We start from the raw sequence: 18,756 nt of genomic DNA on the forward strand, positions 1-18,756 counted from the left end.
TTCCTAGAGGGCATAATAAATAGGTAATTTTTTGGCAAAGGGCAATATAGGTCAAAGGAAGAGCAAATTACACTAATGGTCCTACAACTTGTTCATCATGTGAAGGTTTAGTCCTAGAACTTGCAAAGCGTGGAGTTGCAGTTCTACAACTTGTTCATCATGTGAAGATTTGGTCCTGAATCAATCTAAAGGTGCCATGTGGCATTGCTGATTTTGCAAAAATACCCCCAATATTATTAACCGACACATATGACCTTTAGTACAGAATTATATATGGGCCCCACCTGTCAGTGCGGGTGACACAAATAAAAATTAACTCGTGATTCCCAAAGTTCAAACACGCCACCTGGGGCTAGCGCCGGCATACGGTTGCTGCTAGTCTACAAAGAATTTGTGTACCATTCGTAGGACGTCTGCTTTTTATACGTAAATTAGATGGATTTTTCACACCCAACACGAGACATGAAACTACTTAGATTTTCCTTTGGAAGCACCCACTTTTTTTTGGAATAACTGTACAGAATGTGGAAGAATGATGGATATGTGTTGTCACTTCTTCTTTGGTTGTATATATAAGATGGATGTGTGTTGTTATTTTCCTTCATCTAAACTAGCCAATTTCTGAATATAGAAAATAAACTATTAAGGTAAATGATTCTTAGGTCGAGTGTGGAATATAAATGCATGACCCTTTGTTATAAACTAGTCTTTACTATTATATTCGAGTTGGTACGTCGTCAAAAATGTTTGATGTCAAAGATTGGAAACATCTTGACCGTCGACAACACCCCCTAATAAACATAAGAAGAATCAAAAACCGTTCGATGGACCGCAGCCCTGCATGTCATGATCTTTCACAATCAGCCATTATGGAAATATATTATACCAGCAATCAAGAATCTCCATGATTTTAGGAATTTAATAGAAACATGGAAAGATAATAATAACTCATGTTTTTTCCTCCGTCCACAGTCATGGGAATCTTGGAAATCGCAAGGAACCGTGAGCGAGCGTGAGGTCGCCTCCTCTCAGCGCCAATGCGCTGCCTCCGCCGCCTCGACCCCTAAAAATCTTCACGCACTCGTCGATGCAGGAGCGCGACGTCATCTCCACCTGAAGGTTCGACTTCTTTCGCAGGAGCCCGCGCCCACGTATCTTGTAGAGGAAGGGAACGCTGCTGGGTGTTGGCAGAGCCGCCGCCATCAAAATCGTGAGATGATGAAGGCCGCGCAGGTCGAACGAAGGAACTCTTCGTTCTCAGCACCTCACGCTCGCTCGTCTGCCGTATCACTACCTTGATCGCATGACAGGTAATCAGAACAGGTAGGTAGATGCACACTAGGTGTTTGGTATTTTTCCTGAAAGTCAGACTTGACTGCGGCTATCTTCTTGCAGTCTGTCATTTAACATAGATTCAATCGATTCACAACTTTCTATTGAGTCTTTTGTTTCCTGGTGTCATCTTAGAGATAAATACCCAAAGGCGATATGGTGTTCTGGCATCTGAATAAATTGTACAACAAAAAGAAAGGATCCAAGCAAAGATCTTCTAAAGTCCCTATATTATTCTACTGCAAGCATGTGTTTGTGTTAGCACCACAACAAATTTAGCGCTGATGTTGTATCAGTAATTTTGTAATTTTGGATTTAACCATGTGCTTGCAGTATTTGCACTATTGAGTGCAAACCAGTGAGGACGTAGTGGTCAAGAAGGATGTGGTTGCAGGAGAATGGAAGGATCTACCTAGCTTCTCTTAGGCACGCATTTTTTGTTTTATGGGTTTATTGTTTGCTTTGCCTCTATACTATTTTCTTGTATTGTTTTACCCTAACTCTGAAGCTTCTTGTCCTTGTAGGATTTTGAAGAACCGAACCATTAAATGTTGGATGAGATGATGAGGTCTCCGATAGGAGCAGCCTCTACGACGGCCATCACTGTCATGGCCTGATCCCCATTTGGGGTTCAATACTGGCGGCGCCGCTTGGTTTGGGACAGATCAGAAGGGTCGAGCCACTGCAGATTGGCCCACAACCTTGTTAATTAGCCACATTTCTAGGAGGGAGCTGCTCACGTGGGCGCTCATCGAGGAGGCTGCCGCCACGGTAAAGATTGCCATGGCGCACCAGAAGCTGGCTGGGATCGACGCCTCGTTCGCCACACAGTTTGGTATGCCCGTGCTCAACGACGAGGAAGTGCATCGAGGTCATCTCAAAGAAAGACTGGACATGGCCTCCAATACGTTCAGTTCTCTTCCTATTCATCATCTACACTACTTTTAGTTTCCTCCTGCACTTTGCACGCATGTGGCATGTTCCTGTTGATACGAGTATACAAGCACTTTGCATACCTACAGGAAAACATTGATTCTTCAATGGTAAAGAAAATGCACCTTGGAGTTTTTTGTGTGTGGCCAAGCATGCCGCTGACCACCAAGTTTCTTGCAGGATTGATCTGCAAAATGTACCGCATATTTTATAATGAACAATTTTTTTGCACGCACATATATGATGAACTTAACACTCTAGGACATGTTATTCGTTAATTTAAGATATGGGTAATCAAGGTGTGCACATCCTCATTCATTTTCTAATGACATTTTAATCATCTTGCCCTGGAATGGCACCTGACTGAGATTGGACAGTACCAAATCTTTGAATAAATATTGCAGCCTTTTGGAAATAGTAAAACTCAGAGCCTAATAGACATATCTAATATTAAAACTTAAATATGGGCAAATATGCACACCCTAGAACTCCAAATTATCCTAAAACTCCAAATGTCTGACACACACACCCCCAAGTAACATTTCTCGTATAGAAAACCATGTGAGAGCAGGGTGGGATGGCAGCTTCTTTTCATTGATGCTATCATGCAATTTTTTTCCATGTCATATCTCATTTTATTTTTATTTCCTAAACAATTAGATCGATCTTCCCTTATGTGCTATTACTATAGAAGTCACATGGTTAGAAATGTTGATCTTTCCAATGGCTGTGAATTTATGCCTTGTGTGACTTGGTAGGTCCATGTTTAATAAATATTTATTTTTCTGTTTGATTTAATTGGTTGTGTTTATAACACCGATAACTTTATGTTCTCAATCTTAAGAAATTATTGTGGAAACTTTCTAGACTTCCACAACTCTGAGGAAGGAGTGCAATCTTAGTCATGGGCTATTGAAATGAGTGACTATGTCGATTTTGCTTTTCGAATGTTGCTCTTGGTCATTGGCCAGTACCGTTTGATTCCCTATTTACACTCTTTCTTTGCGTAGCAATAATTTTTCTTCAAGACTGTTTTTTAAATTCACAATAAATATTCTACAGCTTTATGAATTGTCATCAGGTTTGATCCAATTGGTTGTTGTAGTGAACTATTACTATTGTTTATTTTTTTATTGTGGCAGCGTATGAGGAGAGGGGCAGGCAGGCGGTGAGGAAGAACAAGAATGAGAGAAGATTATCTCCACATACTGGTTGTGGACAATATCTTTTCTTGGTGGACGCTTGTAATGTAACTACTGATTGGGATTGTCTCACATCTTCTATCTAGATAATTTTTTATTAGAGTGACTTTTTGACTCATTTTTTAGAGGTACAGAATTAAATGATGATATTTCCTCCTATTTTACACATTTTTTATCCTACCCAGATCTGAAATATTTTGAAGTGACAATTTGAACCATGAAATGTGAAATATGCATCTTCATTCATTGATCCCCTTGTGAATATGTAGTTGTAATGTTTTTGGGTGTCAGTCTAGCTCGGGTGAATTTTATGATTGATAGCCGGCGATCAACAAGGATGACAGTGATGGAATTTTAATGATTGGTAGCCTCAGATCGATAAGGAGAATGGGGTGCTGGGATTCATTTTGAAACTAGATAGGTTTGGTTGACGACGAGGATGCGGAGATGGAAATCCTACTGAAAGTAGGTAAGTTATGTACGCCATGACAACGCACGGGCACTCAAGTATCCATGACATGATCAAAATCAACTCACTACGATACATTTCATTCAATCCATGCAAAAAAGAAACGGTTTGATACAAGTGTTGACTCACTTGTTGTTGGAATAACTTGGAGTGACCTCACTCTTTTGCAAAGTGTGCATCGAATTTATTTTCTCTTGTATTGTGTTCTCCTCAATATCTAATGTACTTTTCTCATGTAAAAGTTGCAAGGGCTTCAGAATAATCTGAAAAACACATGTGAAATGAAGAACTTTGACAAACATGAAGAAAATATCCCAAACGATGTACATCAATATCTAAAGAATCAAAGAGTAATTATCTTTAATAGAAATAGTTGAGTGTTTATTTCATATCTAAACGATTCCAACTATATCGATTATCAAAATATACTTGAAGCAAGGTAGAATTTTATGGGGTTTCCAATATACTATGCCTTTTTTTTCATACACATGAATTTGTACATGTATTGTACTGATATGTGATACGTCTCCGACGTATCGATAATTTCTTATGTTCCATGCCACATTATTGATGTTATCTACATGTTTTATGCACACTTTATGTCATATTCGTGCATTTTCTGGAACTAACCTATTAACAAGATGCCGAAGTGCCGATTCTTGTTTTCTGCTGTTTTTGGTTTCAGAAATCCTAGTAAGGAAATATTCTCGGAATTGGACGAAATCAAAGCCCAGGGGCCTATTTTTCCACGAAGCTTCCAGAAGTCCGAAGACGAAACGAAGTGGGGCCACAGGGTGCCCAAACCCTAGGGCGGCGCGGCCCACCCCCTGGCCGCGCCGGCCTGTGGTCTGGGGCCCCTGTGCCCCCTCTTGACTTGCCCTTCCGCCTACTTAAAGCCTCCGTGACGAAACCCCCAGTACCGAGAGCCACGATACGGAAAACCTTCCAGAGACGCCGCCAACGCTGATCCCATCTCGGGGGATCCAGGAGATCGCCTCCGGCACCCTGCCGGAGAGGGGAATCATCTCCCGGAGGACTCTACGCCGCCATGGTCGCCTCCGGTGTGATGTGTGAGTAGTCTACCCCTGGACTATGGGTCCATAGCAGTAGCTAGATGGTTGTCTTCTCCCCATTATGCTATCATTGTCGGATCTTGTGAGCTGCCTAACATGATCAAGATCATCTATCTGTAATTCTATATGTTGCGTTTGTTGGGATCCGATGAATAGAGAATACTTGTTATGTTGATTATCAAAGTTATATCTACGTGTTGTTTATGATCTTGCATGCTTTCCGTTACTAGTAGATGCTCTGGCCAAGTAGATGCTTGTAACTCCAAGAGGGAGTACTTATGCTCGATAGTGGGTTCATGCCTCGCATTGACACCGGGACGATGTGAGAAAGTTCTAAGGTTGTGTTGTCTGTTGCCACTAGGGATAAAACATTGATGCTATGTCTAAGGATGTAGTTGTTGATTACATTACGCACCATACTTAATGCAATTGTCTGTTGCTTTGCAACTTAATACTTGGAGGGGTTCGGATGATAACTTTGAAGGTGGACTTTTTAGGCATAGATGCAGTTGGATGGCGGTCTATGTACTTTGTCGTAATGCCCAATTAAATCTCACTATACTCATCATGATATGTATGTGCATGGTCATGCCCTCTTTATTTGTCAATTGCCCAACTGTAATTTGTTCACCCAACATGCTGTTTGTCTTATGGGAGAGACACCTCTAGTGAACTGTGGACCCCGGTCCAATTCTCTTTACTGAAATACAATCTACTGCAATACTGTTCTACTGTTTTCTGCAAACAATCATCTTCCACACAATACGGTTAATCCTTTGTTACAGCAAGCCGGTGAGATTGACAACCTCACTGTTTCGTTGGGGCAAAGTACTTTGGTTGTGTTGTGCAGGTTCCACGTTGGCGCCGGAATCCCTGGTGTTGCGCCGCACTACATCCCGCCGCCATCAACCTTCAACGTGCTTCTTGGCTCCTCCTGGTTCGATAAACCTTGGTTTCTTTACGAGGAAAACTTGCTGCTGTGCGCATCATACCTTCCTCTTGGGGTTCCCAACGAACGTGTGAGTTACACGCCATCAAGCATATTTTCTGGCGCCGTTGCCGGGGAGATCAAGACACGCTGCAAGGGGAGTCTCCACTTCTCAACCTCTTTACTTTGTTTTTGTCTTGCTTAGTTTTATTTACTACTTTGTTTGCTGCACTAAATCAAAATACAAAAAAAAAATTAGTTGCTAGTTTTACTTTATTTGCTATCTTGTTTGCTATATCAAAAACACAAAAAAAAATTAGTTTACTTGCATTTACTTTATCTAGTTTGCTTTATTTATTGTCTTGCACTCTATATCAAAAACACAAAAAAATTAGTTACTTTTGTTACCATGTCTAGCTCTGAACCTGTTACTTCTTCGCCTGAAGAATTAGTCTTCACTTTTAAACAAGGGGATGAGGAGAGTTTTAAGGATGCTTGGTCTAGAATTTCTACTTCTTATCGTAAAACTGAACCTCAAATGACTCTAAGTTTGCTCCTTAGTAATTTTTATTTTGGTCTTATGGTTCGCTATAGATATGCTTTGGATACTTTAGTGGGAGGAGATTTCCTTCATTGCAATGGGGACCAAGCTTTTAATGCCATAAAGAAGTTGGTTGCATCACATGATTCAGCTAATAACTTTGATTCAGCCCTCACTAGCATATATAGTAGATTAAACAATCTCGAGATAAGTACATCTCGCTTGGATGATAACTATTGCCACGTTCGTAATCGTCTTGAACAAGTTTTAGTGAACTCTAAACTCTCATTGTGGGATCCTGCTGTTAAAATTGTTATCGGTGATCGAACTCTCCATGCCTACTGTGACATTATGTATGAATTTTGCCTTATGCCTGAAAGTATTTATAAATCTTTGAAACTTTGGAGAGTTGATGAAGGAGGAGAAGAAATAACTCTCATTGATAACTCTACCATAATTCCTAAAGGAATAGCCGCAGGTGTGCATACAACCATTCTTGGAAGAACAATATCCATTGATTATCTTGTTGTTGAAACAGGAAAACTCACACTCGGAAGATCCCTGCTGAAACTATTGGGAGCAGTCATTGATGTTGGAGAAGGCACTCTGAAATTCACCTCTATACCGGGGGGAAATCATATATTTCCTAAACCAAAGGGAAAGAAAAACAATAAGAAAGGTAAGGGTAAAGCCCAAGGTAAGGTTGACACACCATCTCTTGATAATACTTGATACACACTTTCTGCGCCTAGCTGAAAGGCGTTAAAGAAAAGCGCTTATGGGAGACAACCCATGTTTTTACCTACAGTACTTTGTTTTTATTTTGTGTCTTGGAAGTTGTTTACTACTGTAGCAACCTCTCCTTATCTTAGTTTTGTGTTTTGTTGTGCCAAGTAAAGTCTTTGATAGAAAAGTAAGTACTAGATTTGGATTACTGCACAGTTCCAGATTTCTTTGCTGTCACGAATCTGGGTCTACCTCCCTGTAGGTAGCTCAGAAAATTAAACCAATTTACGTGCATGATCCTCAGATATGTACGCAACTTTCATTCAATTTGAGCATTTTCATTTGAGCAAGTCTGGTGCCATTTTTAAATTCGTCAATACGAACTGTTCTGTTTTGACAGATTCTGCCTTTTATTTCGCATTGCCTCTTTTGCTATGTTGGATGAATTTCTTTGATCCACTAATGTCCAGTAGCATTATGCAATGTCCAGAAGTGTTAAGAATGATTGTGTCACCTCTGAATATGTTAATTTTTATTGTGCACTAACCCTCTAATGAGTTGTTTCAAGTTTGGTGTGGAGGAAGTTTTCAAGGATCAAGAGAGGAGTATGATGCAACATGATCAAGGAGAGTGAAAGCTCTAAGCTTGGGGATGCCCCGGTGGTTCACCCCTGCATATATTAAGAAGACTCAAGCGTCTAAGCTTGGGGATGCCCAAGGCATCCCCTTCTTCATCGACAACATTATCAGGTTCCTCCCCTGAAACTATATTTTTATTCCATCACATCTTATGTGCTTTGCTTGGAGCGTCGGTTTGTTTTTGTTTTTTGTTTTGTTTGAATAAAATGGATCCTAGCATTCACTTTATGGGAGAGAGACACGCTCCGCTGTAGCATATGGACAAGTATGTCCTTGGTTTCTACTCATAGTATTCATGGCGAAGTTTCTCCTTCGTTAAATTGTTATATGGTTGGAATTTGAAAATGATACATGTAGTAATTGCTATTAATGTCTTGGGTAATGTGATACTTGGCAATTGTTGTGCTCATGATTAAGCTCTTGCATCATATGCTTTGCACCCATTAATGAAGAAATACATAGAGCATGCTAAAATTTGGTTTGCATATTTGGTTTCTCTAAGGTCTAGATAATTTCTAGTATTGAGTTTGAACAACAAGGAAGACGGTGTAGAGTCTTATAATATTTTCAATATGTCTTTTATGTGAGTTTTGCTGCACCGGTTCATCCTTGTGTTTGTTTCAAATAAGCCTTGCTAGCCTAAACCTTGTATCGAGAGGGAATACTTCTCATGCATCCAAAATACTTGAGCCAACCACTATGCCATTTGTGTCCACCATACCTACCTACTACATGGTATTTCCCGCCATTCCAAAGTAAATTGCTTGAGTGCTACCTTTAAAATTCCATCATTCACCTTTGCAATATATAGCTCATGGGACAAATAGCTTAAAAACTATTGTGGTATTGAATATGTAATTATGCACTTTATCTCTTATTAAGTTGCTTGTTGTGCGATAACCATGTTCACTGGGGACGCCATCAACTATTCATTGTTGAATTTCATGTGAGTTGCTATGCATGTCCGTCTTGTCTGAAGTAAGAGAGATCTACCACCTTATGGTTAAGCATGCATATGTTAGAGAAGAACATTGGGCCGCTAACTAAAGCCATGATCCATGGTGGAAGTTTCAGTTTTCGACATATATCCTCAATCTCAAATGAGAAAATTATTAATTGTTGTTACATGCTTATGCATAAAAGAGGAGTCCATTATCTGTTGTCTATGTTGTCCCGGTATGGATGTCTAAGTTGAAGAATAATCAATAGCGAGAAATCCAATGCGAGCTTTCTCCTTAGACCTTTGTACAGGCGGCATAGAGGTACCCCTTTGTGACACTTGGTAAAAACAATGCATTGTGATGATCCGGTAGTCCAAGCTAATTAGGACAAGGTGCGGGCACTATTAGTACACTATGCATGAGGCTTGCAACTTATAAGATATAATTTACATGATGCATATGCTTTATTACTACCGTTGACAAAATTGTTTCATGTTTTCAAAATCAAAGCTCTAGCACAAATATAGCAATCGATGCTTTTCCTCTATGGAGGACCATTCTTTTACTTTCAATGTTGAGTCAGTTCACCTATTTCTCTCCACCTCAAGAAGCAAACACTTGTGTGAACTATGCATTGATTCCTACATACTTGCTTATTGCACTTATTATATTACTCTATGTTGACAATATCCATGAGATATACATGTTACAAGTTGAAAGCAACCGCTGAAACTTAATCTTCCTTTCTGTTGCTTCAATGCCTTTACTTTGAATTATTGCTTTATGAGTTAACTCTTATGCAAGACTTATTAATGCTTGTCTTGAAGTGCTATTCATGAAAAGTCTTTGCTTTATGATTCACTTGTTTACTCATGTCATATACATTGTTTTGATCGCTGCATTCACTACATATGCTTTACAAATATTATGATCAAGATTATGATGGCATGTCACTCCAGAAATTATCTGTGTTATCGTTTTACCTGCTCGGGACGAGCAGAACTAAGCTTGGGATGCTGATACGTCTCCGACGTATCGATAATTTCTTATGTTCCATGCCACATTATTGATGTTATCTACATGTTTTATGCACACTTTATGTCATATTCGTGCATTTTGGAACTAACCTATTAACAAGATGCCGAAGTGCCGATTCTTTGTTTTCTGCTGTTTTTGGTTTCAGAAATCCTAGTAAGGAAATATTCTCGAATTGGACGAAATCAAAGCCCGGGGCCTATTTTTCCACGAAGCTTCCGGAAGTCCGAAGACGAAGCGAAGTGGGGCCACAGGTGCCCAAACCCTAGGGCGGCGCGGCCCACCCCCCGGCCGCGCCGGCACGTGGTCCTGGGGCCCCTGTGCCCCCTCTTGACTTGCCCTTCCGCCTACTTAAAGCCTCCGTGACGAAACCCCCGATCTAGAGCCACGATACGGAAAACCTTCCAGAGACGCCGCCAACGCCGATCCCATCTCGGGGGATCCAGGAGATCGCCTCCGGCACCCTGCCGGAGAGGGGAATCATCTCCCGGAGGACTCTACGCCGCCATGGTCGCCTCCGGTGTGATGTGTGAGTAGTCTACCCCTGGACTATGGGTCCATAGCAGTAGCTAGATGGTTGTCTTCTCCCCATTGTGCTATCATTGTCGGATCTTGTGAGCTGCCTAACATGATCAAGATCATCTATACGTAATTCTATATGTTGCGTTTGTTGGGATCCGATGAATAGAGAATACTTGTTATGTTGATTATCAAAGTTATATCTACGTGTTGTTTATGATCTTGCATGCTTTCCGTTACTAGTAGATGCTCTGGCCAAGTAGATGCTTGTAACTCCAAGAGGGAGTACTTATGCTCGATAGTGGGTTCATGCCTGCATTGACACCTGGGACAGTGACAGAAAGTTCTAAGGTTGTGTTGTGCTGTTGCCACTAGGGATAAAACATTGATGCTATGTCTAAGGATGTAGTTGTTGATTACATTACGCACCATACTTAATGCAATTGTCTGTTGCTTTGCAACTTAATATCGGAGGGGTTCGGATGATAACCTGAAGGTGGACTTTTTAGGCATAGATGCAGTTGGATGGCGGTCTATGTACTTTGTCGTAATGCCCAATTAAATCTCACTATACTCATCATGATATGTATGTGCATGGTCATGCCCTCTTTATTTGTCAATTGCCCAACTGTAATTTGTTCACCCAACATGCTGTTTGTCTTATGGGAGAGACACCTCTAGTGAACTGTGGACCCCGGTCCAATTCTCTTTACTGAAATACAATCTACTGCAATACTGTTCTACTGTTTTCTGCAAACAATCATCTTCCACACAATACGGTTAATCCTTTGTTACAGCAAGCCGGTGAGATTGACAACCTCACTGTTTCGTTGGGGCAAAGTACTTTGGTTGTGTTGTGCAGGTTCCACGTTGGCGCCGGAATCCCTGGTGTTGCGCCGCACTACATCCCGCCGCCATCAACCTTCAACGTGCTTCTTGGCTCCTCCTGGTTCGATAAACCTTGGTTTCTTTCTGAGGAAAAACTTGCTGCTGTGCGCATCATACCTTCCTCTTGGGGTTCCCAACGAACGTGTGAGTTACACGCCATCAATATGCTGTGAGAAAACATAGAAGCCGTAGCAACGCACGGACATTCAACTAGTTTATAGAGTATGGCAATTTCCACGATGACGCATTTGTTTTTTTAACCCGGGTTGTCCATAAGAAAATTAAATAAGGTATGCCTCCATTTAGCTAGTTGTATTTTTTAAAAATTAATAGTGCACAATTCATTATTGCAACTCTAGATTTCATAAATAGATATATTTTCGGTGGCCTTGGATTTTGTTTACAACTTCTTTTATTCCTAGGATGACTGAGAAATAACTACTTTTAAGTCGACGCTAAGGAGCATTTTTCAAAAAAGAATTATATCTGCCATAATATACATGAAAATATGCCAATTGTGAACTTTACTGAGGCGCATTGATAACTAATTGGTATATCTTATTTCTAAATCAACCGAGAAATCATCACCATCTTTGATATATTTCCTAAATGTATTCTATGTGTTTTTAGTTGTGTATTCCATTTTCAGTATAACTCATGTAGTAAATAAAATACATGAGAACATGCACATGTAAACATTATGAAAACGTTGATAATATATTTCATTTTAGAACTATATAGTAGATTGCAAATATAGCTCGACACATATAGTGTGTTATATAATAAAGTGCTTTGTCTTTAAATGTTAACACAAAGAAATTGAGATTTAATATAAATGTAGTAAATATTTATAAATATTGTCAAATATTTATAAATATTTATAAATCTTGTCATTTCTACTGTTTTGTGCACTTACTAGTCCGTATGAAAACAAGTCGTCCTCATTTTAAACATAAAACAGTCAAGCGGTATAAACTATTTGAGTAATAGCATAAGAGCATCCCCACTCGTTGGCGCTCCCCACGCCCAAATCCGGCGAAATTTTCGTCCGGATTGGATGAAGTTTTGGCGTGGGGAGCGCTAGTTTCCCAGCCGCGTGCCCAGGCGAAGTCGACGATGCGAATTTAAAAAACGGAAACTTGACAAACTTCGGCTAAAATTCGGGTGAATATAGACTAAATTTAATGATATTTAGACTAAAACGGGCGGAGTTCATACATAGAGGCCGAATTCGACTATATTTCGAATTCGGCTAGGGGAATTCAAACGCTAATTTTAAAACACGGCGCTCTACATGCCCATACGGCGGTAGAACACCGTGTAGTCGTCGCCGCCGTCGTCGGAGCCGTCGTCCTCGACCTTCGGCACCTTCGCCGCGCGCCTGGCCGCTGCCCTGGCCGGCGTCTCCCCACCCCGGGGATGGCTTGTACCAGTCGTCGTCGGAGGACTCGAGGTCGACGACGGGGACAGCGACGCCGGATGGAGGTGTCGCAGGACGGCGGTACCGCGCGACATCGTCGTTGGCGGTTGGAGCGGCGCGGGCGGCGAGTTGGCGTGCGGCGGCCGGGTCCGGCAGCCGCCGGCTGCTCCGCCTCTGGCGCGCCGATCGCGCTGGCCCGATCCGGTGCGGCGTCGTCGCGCGCTTCTCCTCCTCCATGTCGGCAAGCGACACGGCGATCGCCTCCGCCATCGCGGCCTCCTCCGCGCGCTTCGCCTCCTCCTCGGCGAGCTGGCTTGCGGCGGCCTCTTTCTTCGTCTTCTTCCGCCGCTCGCGGCGCGGAAGGCTGTTCTCGGATGACGAGGGCGCCGGCTGCTGCGCCCTGCGGTCGCCGGCGGAGACGCCGGCTCCTTCTTGACGCGCACCGGCGTCGAAGGCGACGTCGCCTCCTCCTCTTCACCGGCGCCAAGGATGACCTTGACGCCGATCCGAAGACGACGAGCTGGCAGCCATGCGCCGTGGCTGCCGACGCTTCCCCGACGGCGGCTCGCCGATGCCCTCGATGCCGATAGAGGGGGCATCGTGAGCACCGGGGAGTTGCCGCCCTCGATGTGCTCGATGACGGCCTCGAGTGTCCGGCCCGGCGCGCCCACCACCGTCGGCGGCCCGCGGCGTTGTTGCGCGCAGGCGGAGGCGGCGGGCCGTCGTAGGCCGCCGACTCCCGCTCCCACCGCTGGAGGAAGTAGGAGTTCCACCGCGTGTAGTTGTCGGGGTGGTGGCGCGGGTCGGCGCGCTCCTCGTCGGTCATCGTCATCCTCGCCTCCTCGATGGCGACGTCGAGGGCATGGCCCCGCGGCGGCGGCGGGATTGGAACGCCGCCAGCACTTAGCCGCCAGCCGCCTCCGGGAGGCCTCGTGTCCGGCGGGCAGGGGTACCCCGCTTTGGTGGAGGAGGTGCCCCTCCCACGCGTGGAGAGACCGGCGGGCGAAGCCGTTGTTGGCTGCGCCGTCGTCGTCGTAGAACGCCATCTTGAGAGTAGAGGGAGAATGGAGGGAGAGTGGAGCACGGGGTACGCCTCGCGGCGAGCGGACCGGCGTATATAGGCGTGGCTGGCGCGGGGATTAAATGCCGCGTGGATCGCGGCGAGCTGACCGGCGGCAGCCTTTAGTGCGCGCGGAAGACGATGCGTGCGCGGAAGACGAAGACATTACTCGCCGCGTGGCCGGCGAATGCATGCCGGCGGCAGGCTTTACGACGCGGAAGACGACGACATTAACTCGCCGCGTGGCCGGCGAATGCAGACCGGCGAGGCTTTACAGCGCGCGGAAGACGATGCGATGAGGACGACGATCGGTTTCTCTCGCCGACAAGTTGGGGCCACCAGACGCGCGGGAAGTTTCCTCGCCGTTTCGCGCTGCTTTCGTCCGAGTCCTCGAGCGCTCCCGGGGCCGGGGGCGTGGGATCGCCGGATGAATTTAGGCCCAAATCCGGACGAAAACGAGGAACCGGGGGCGCGACTGGGCCGAATTTCGCCGTCCGGATGGAAAAAACGCTCGCCGGGGGCCTGTTCGGGGGACGAGTGGAGATGCTCTAACGTCCGCAACTATGACACAGAGGTTTGGGTGCTCCAGCGGCAACCCCAAAGGTCGAACTTGCCTCCCAGCAACGTGTTTTAAATTTTTAACTTCTTGCCCGCACTGACAGGTGGGGCTCACATCTAAGTCTGCTCTAAATGTCAAAAGTGCCAGTTAATAATATTAGGGGTATTTTTGCAAAATCTGTAATGCCACATGTCACCTTTAGATTGATTGAGGACCAAATCTTCACATGATGAACAAGTTATATGACTGCAACTTCACGCTTTGCAAGTTCTAGGATTAAACCTTCACATGATGAGCAAGTTAGGGCATGCCCAATGCACTGCCCTAGAGGTGCTGCTTCACACCTTTAGAGCATCTCTAGTGGATGGTGTATATGGATGTGTAAAGCCCGTTTACACGTTTTTGGCCCAAAATCGCTCTCCAGTGGATCGTGTATACCATCGTGGGAGCTATACACGTCCATCCACGAGGCTACTCGGCGTGGAAGTAAACACGCCCGAACCACGCGCGTGGAGAAGGAAAAACGCCCCAATCCGCCTCTGCTCCCGCTCGCATCCCGCCTCCGTCTGGAGCGCCGTCGAAGCTCGTCGGGCCGGCGGCCACTCCCCTCCGGTAAGCTCTCTCCCGCCCCTCTTTTTCATTCCCGCTTGTAGATTAGAGGTCTGGGGAGGCGCGGGGAGTCGCGGGGCGGCCACAAGGCTCACCAGATGCGGCGGCGGCGGCGCGCGCCATGTAGATGGGAGGGCGCGGAGAGAGGTGCTGCGGTGCTGCGGCTCGGCGGCGCGACCTGGAGAAAGGGCTCTGCGGCCGCGCGACCTGGAGATAGTGGTCTGCGGCGGCTCGACGGAGGAGGGGGCGGGGTGCGGTCCAGGGGCTGGCAGCGCTCGCCCCGGTCCAGCGGCGGGTGCGGCTTGAAGGGCGGTGGCGCTTGCCGTGGACAGTGGGGAGGCCACGCCGGCCCTGTTGATTTGGCCATGGACAGTGGCAGTGGCGGAGCGCTGTTGATTAGGACCCTGTGCATCTCCTCTTTTTCTTTTGTATGATATAGCATAAGTGCCTGTGCGTTGCACCAGGAGCAATAGAAACTTAATCACTCCTACAAAACATCTATGGTAAACAAGCCAATTTTAACGCGTGCACAATGTGCTTCATGGTCAAGCGTGCCTCCACTTCCTACTATGTCCGCCGATTCAGCCAGGCCCTCTATTTGGTATTTTATCATCTCAAACTCTCAATGAAGCTAGGTAATATTTATTGGATAATCACCCAATAATTTCTAGATTCAAAATAACACAATGCAGGTAGGTGATATTTATTGGACAGCCTGATTAGCTTGAAATAAAGAGCCAAAAGCTGATGTCCAGTTTTTTTTTTCAGATAAGACATGGCAAGAAGAAAAGAACTACACAATACATGATGGTAGTGGCTGGAGCTTTATCGTGGTTAAAAGCAAGTCAAGACGACACCTATACTTTCAGCAAACAACATAAACAACAACTATCATGCCTAAATCATGTAAAATTTTGGTATATAACCACCATTGGTTAACAAATCATATTTCTATCCTGCATGCACCTTAGCCTAGGCCTCTTTGGAACTTGCATATATGGATTAGGCTATGATTAATAGTTTAAATCTTAATTAAATAAATCCCATGCAAATGACTAAATACATACAGTTGGATCTGGGAACACATATGCTACTACATGATGATCAGCTGGTCCAATCACCAGCAGACGCTCGTTTTCAGATTGTCTAGGCCAAAGACCACAGGTGCAGTTGGTAGTTTTAGCAGACCTTCAAAATGAGATCGGTAGGCAGAGCTGCAGGTATATGAGTATAGGACCGAGATTCGTTGAACTTGCAGGTGATCTCATCGGCAACTCCTGGGTGAGGTCGTGAGGTCAAAGCAAGTGATAAATCTTCAGATATTCTGTTATGATTCCTGCATTGAGGTTGTGACGGATACCAAGTGAATACTTTGTATTATCCGAGACAATCTCGGGGCTTCGATTTGCAAATATCCACTTCATCGTTCTCCTCATTCATGTACGCCGACGGGTTTATGGACAACTGCCTATTCTAGCACACAACGTAAGTCACCGGCCGGTTATGTTACCGGCAGCGCTCCTGGGCCTGGCACATGACGCACATCACCGCGCGTAGAATTCCTCACGTGTCGCCAGCGGCGCCGGCTGTGCCCTCCCAGCGTGTCAGCCCACGGGAGGCAAGCCGCTGCGTTGAGCGGCCGTCCCAACGCCGCTGCACATGCCTCCTGTTGGCGCTGCTCGGCCTTGGTGGTGGTTGAGGTCGCCTGGAACCTCCGGCGAGCAAGTCGTGGTACGTGGGCGAGCCGGCGAGATCTCGGTTTTCGTCCATCCAGTCGTCCTTGTACACCATGGTCTTGGATCAGAAGAGCAACCGATGTAAAATTGCAGGTGGCCTTGGTACCGTCTCGATCTATTGACGTAGTGTCTCCGTTATGTCGCGGTGCGACGTGCATGTAGAGCATCTCCTACACGATGTGTACGTCTCTGTACTTGCACATCTGCAATTTGCAATCTATGTTGCCGGTACGTGGAATTTGGTGCCGGTGGTGAGGAATCGATGAGAGGAGCAGGTAACGAGCGATGGCGAGAGACGGGTTTTTTTAGGCCTGTCTGGCGTGCGATAGTGCCGCTTTTATTAAGCTGTATGTAGGACAGGGGATGGGTTTCGTGATCGATCCGGTCTTAATACTCTTGGTCCGAGCGGACGGAACGTGAGGGACAATGCATGCTAAACAGACATGCACCGCAGTTATTTGTGTACAGATTGTACGGATCGTATCTTGGAAGGATTCCAACGCGATGGACGAAACAAAAAGCTAAACGCGTAGAACGATGGACGGTTTAACATACGAACCAAACCAAGGAAACACTTCTCCCTTTATTATTAGGTATAGATAACTCTATGGTTGATGGTTTAATCTTGAACACACGCTTCCTAATCAGACTAATGATTTGTAAACAAGATAGGAGAAGAGAAATTTGGCTGTTTGCATACCTCAATTTGATGCTCCAGCTTCATAACTTACAAGAAATTTTGCTACAGATTTTTGTATTTTGCTACAGATTTTTGTATTTTGCTTCCTAACCAACGGGTGTATTTTGCTACAGATTTTGCTTCCCAACGGGTGTATTTTGCTTCCTAACCAATGTGTGTTCATTGTTTGCAGATGGATGGTGACCAAAGTTTCTTGGACACAGTTGGTTTTGGTTACTCACAAACACAACCTCAAAGTCCAATTGGAGAGCAAGCAACCCCATCAACTCAGCATGAAGCAAGACCATCAACTCAGCATGAAGCAAGACCATCAACTCAGCATCAAGCAAGACCATCCAACAAAGGAAAAAATTGGTCTACTGATGAGGATAAGGTTCTGATAGCAGCATGGGCAAATACAAGTATTGATATTGTCGGGACAGATCAAAACCGAGAAACTTATTGGGCTAGAATTTCAGAGTACTACAACACACACAAGGAATCATCATGGCCTGAGCGTAATGCCAATGCAATAAATTGCCGTTACACATTCATTAACAAAGAGACCGCTAAATTTTGTGGTTGCCTTCAGCAGATTTTACATTTGGAGGAAAGTGGAAGGACTATACAAGAAAAGGTATGCATCTATCTTTTACTTCTACATGTGCTGTCCAATATTTATATGTGCTGTGCAATATTTATGTGATGTGCATAATAATACGTTTGTATGTGCAGACAAATGATGCACACCTTTTGTTCAAGGAATTGGATATTAAAAGAAAAAAGCCTTTCACATTGATGCATTGCTATGTAGAGTTTTCGAAGTATCCAAAGTGGCAGACAAAAGAACTTGAAACTTCTGTTAAGAAACAAAAGAAGACCATTGATGCAAGTCCGGGCACATCCTCGGTACGCACTGATGCTACCTCGGCACACAATGATGCTCTTGAACATGAGAAAAGACCCGATGGTGTGAAGAAGGAGAAATTGCAGAGAGGTAAAGCTGATGACAGTGCTTGCAAGTTATCATTAGAAACTGTGTGGGCACAAAAGCAAGAGAAAGATGAGCTCAAAGAGGCGGCAAGAAACGTTCGATATGCACAACAATTTGAATTGAGAAAAGAGGAGATTGCACTGAAAAAGAAGGAGGATGCACGAAATGAGAGGGATGATGCACGCAAACAGTTTGAATTAGATGAGAGGATAATGCTCATGGACACAAGTGGTATGACTGATGTGCAAAAGCAGTTTTACCAAGCTAAGCAGAATGAGATCCTTGCTCGCGGCCTAGAGTAGTGAGCTAGTTATTGTATGAACTATTTGATAATTTCTTCTAGTTGTTGTAAGAACTATTTGATGTTGTCTGCTAGTTGTTCTAAGAACTATTAGATGTTGTCTACTAGTTGTTGTAAGAACTATTTGATGTTGTCTGCTAGTTGTAAGAACTTACATAAAAATGGATTAAGCT

At 44.5% G+C, this 18,756-nt stretch overlaps 1 protein-coding gene across 1 annotated transcript; it reads left to right on the forward strand.

Annotated features, from left to right (window-relative positions):
• Window positions 1-1,303: 1,303 nt before the first annotated feature.
• Window positions 1,304-18,584, forward strand: LOC127323906 (uncharacterized). The gene is made up of 5 exons (XM_051352008.2): window positions 1,304-1,323; window positions 2,058-2,193; window positions 14,918-15,301; window positions 17,482-17,925; window positions 18,024-18,584. Exons 1-5 carry the CDS (start codon window positions 1,304-1,306, stop codon window positions 18,582-18,584), a joined length of 1,545 nt encoding a protein of 514 aa, XP_051207968.1.
• The last annotated feature ends 172 nt before the right edge of the window (window positions 18,585-18,756 follow it).

Source organism: Lolium perenne, chromosome 7 (assembly GCF_019359855.2).
Source record: "Lolium perenne isolate Kyuss_39 chromosome 7, Kyuss_2.0, whole genome shotgun sequence".
Classification (NCBI taxonomy): domain Eukaryota; kingdom Viridiplantae; phylum Streptophyta; class Magnoliopsida; order Poales; family Poaceae; genus Lolium; species Lolium perenne.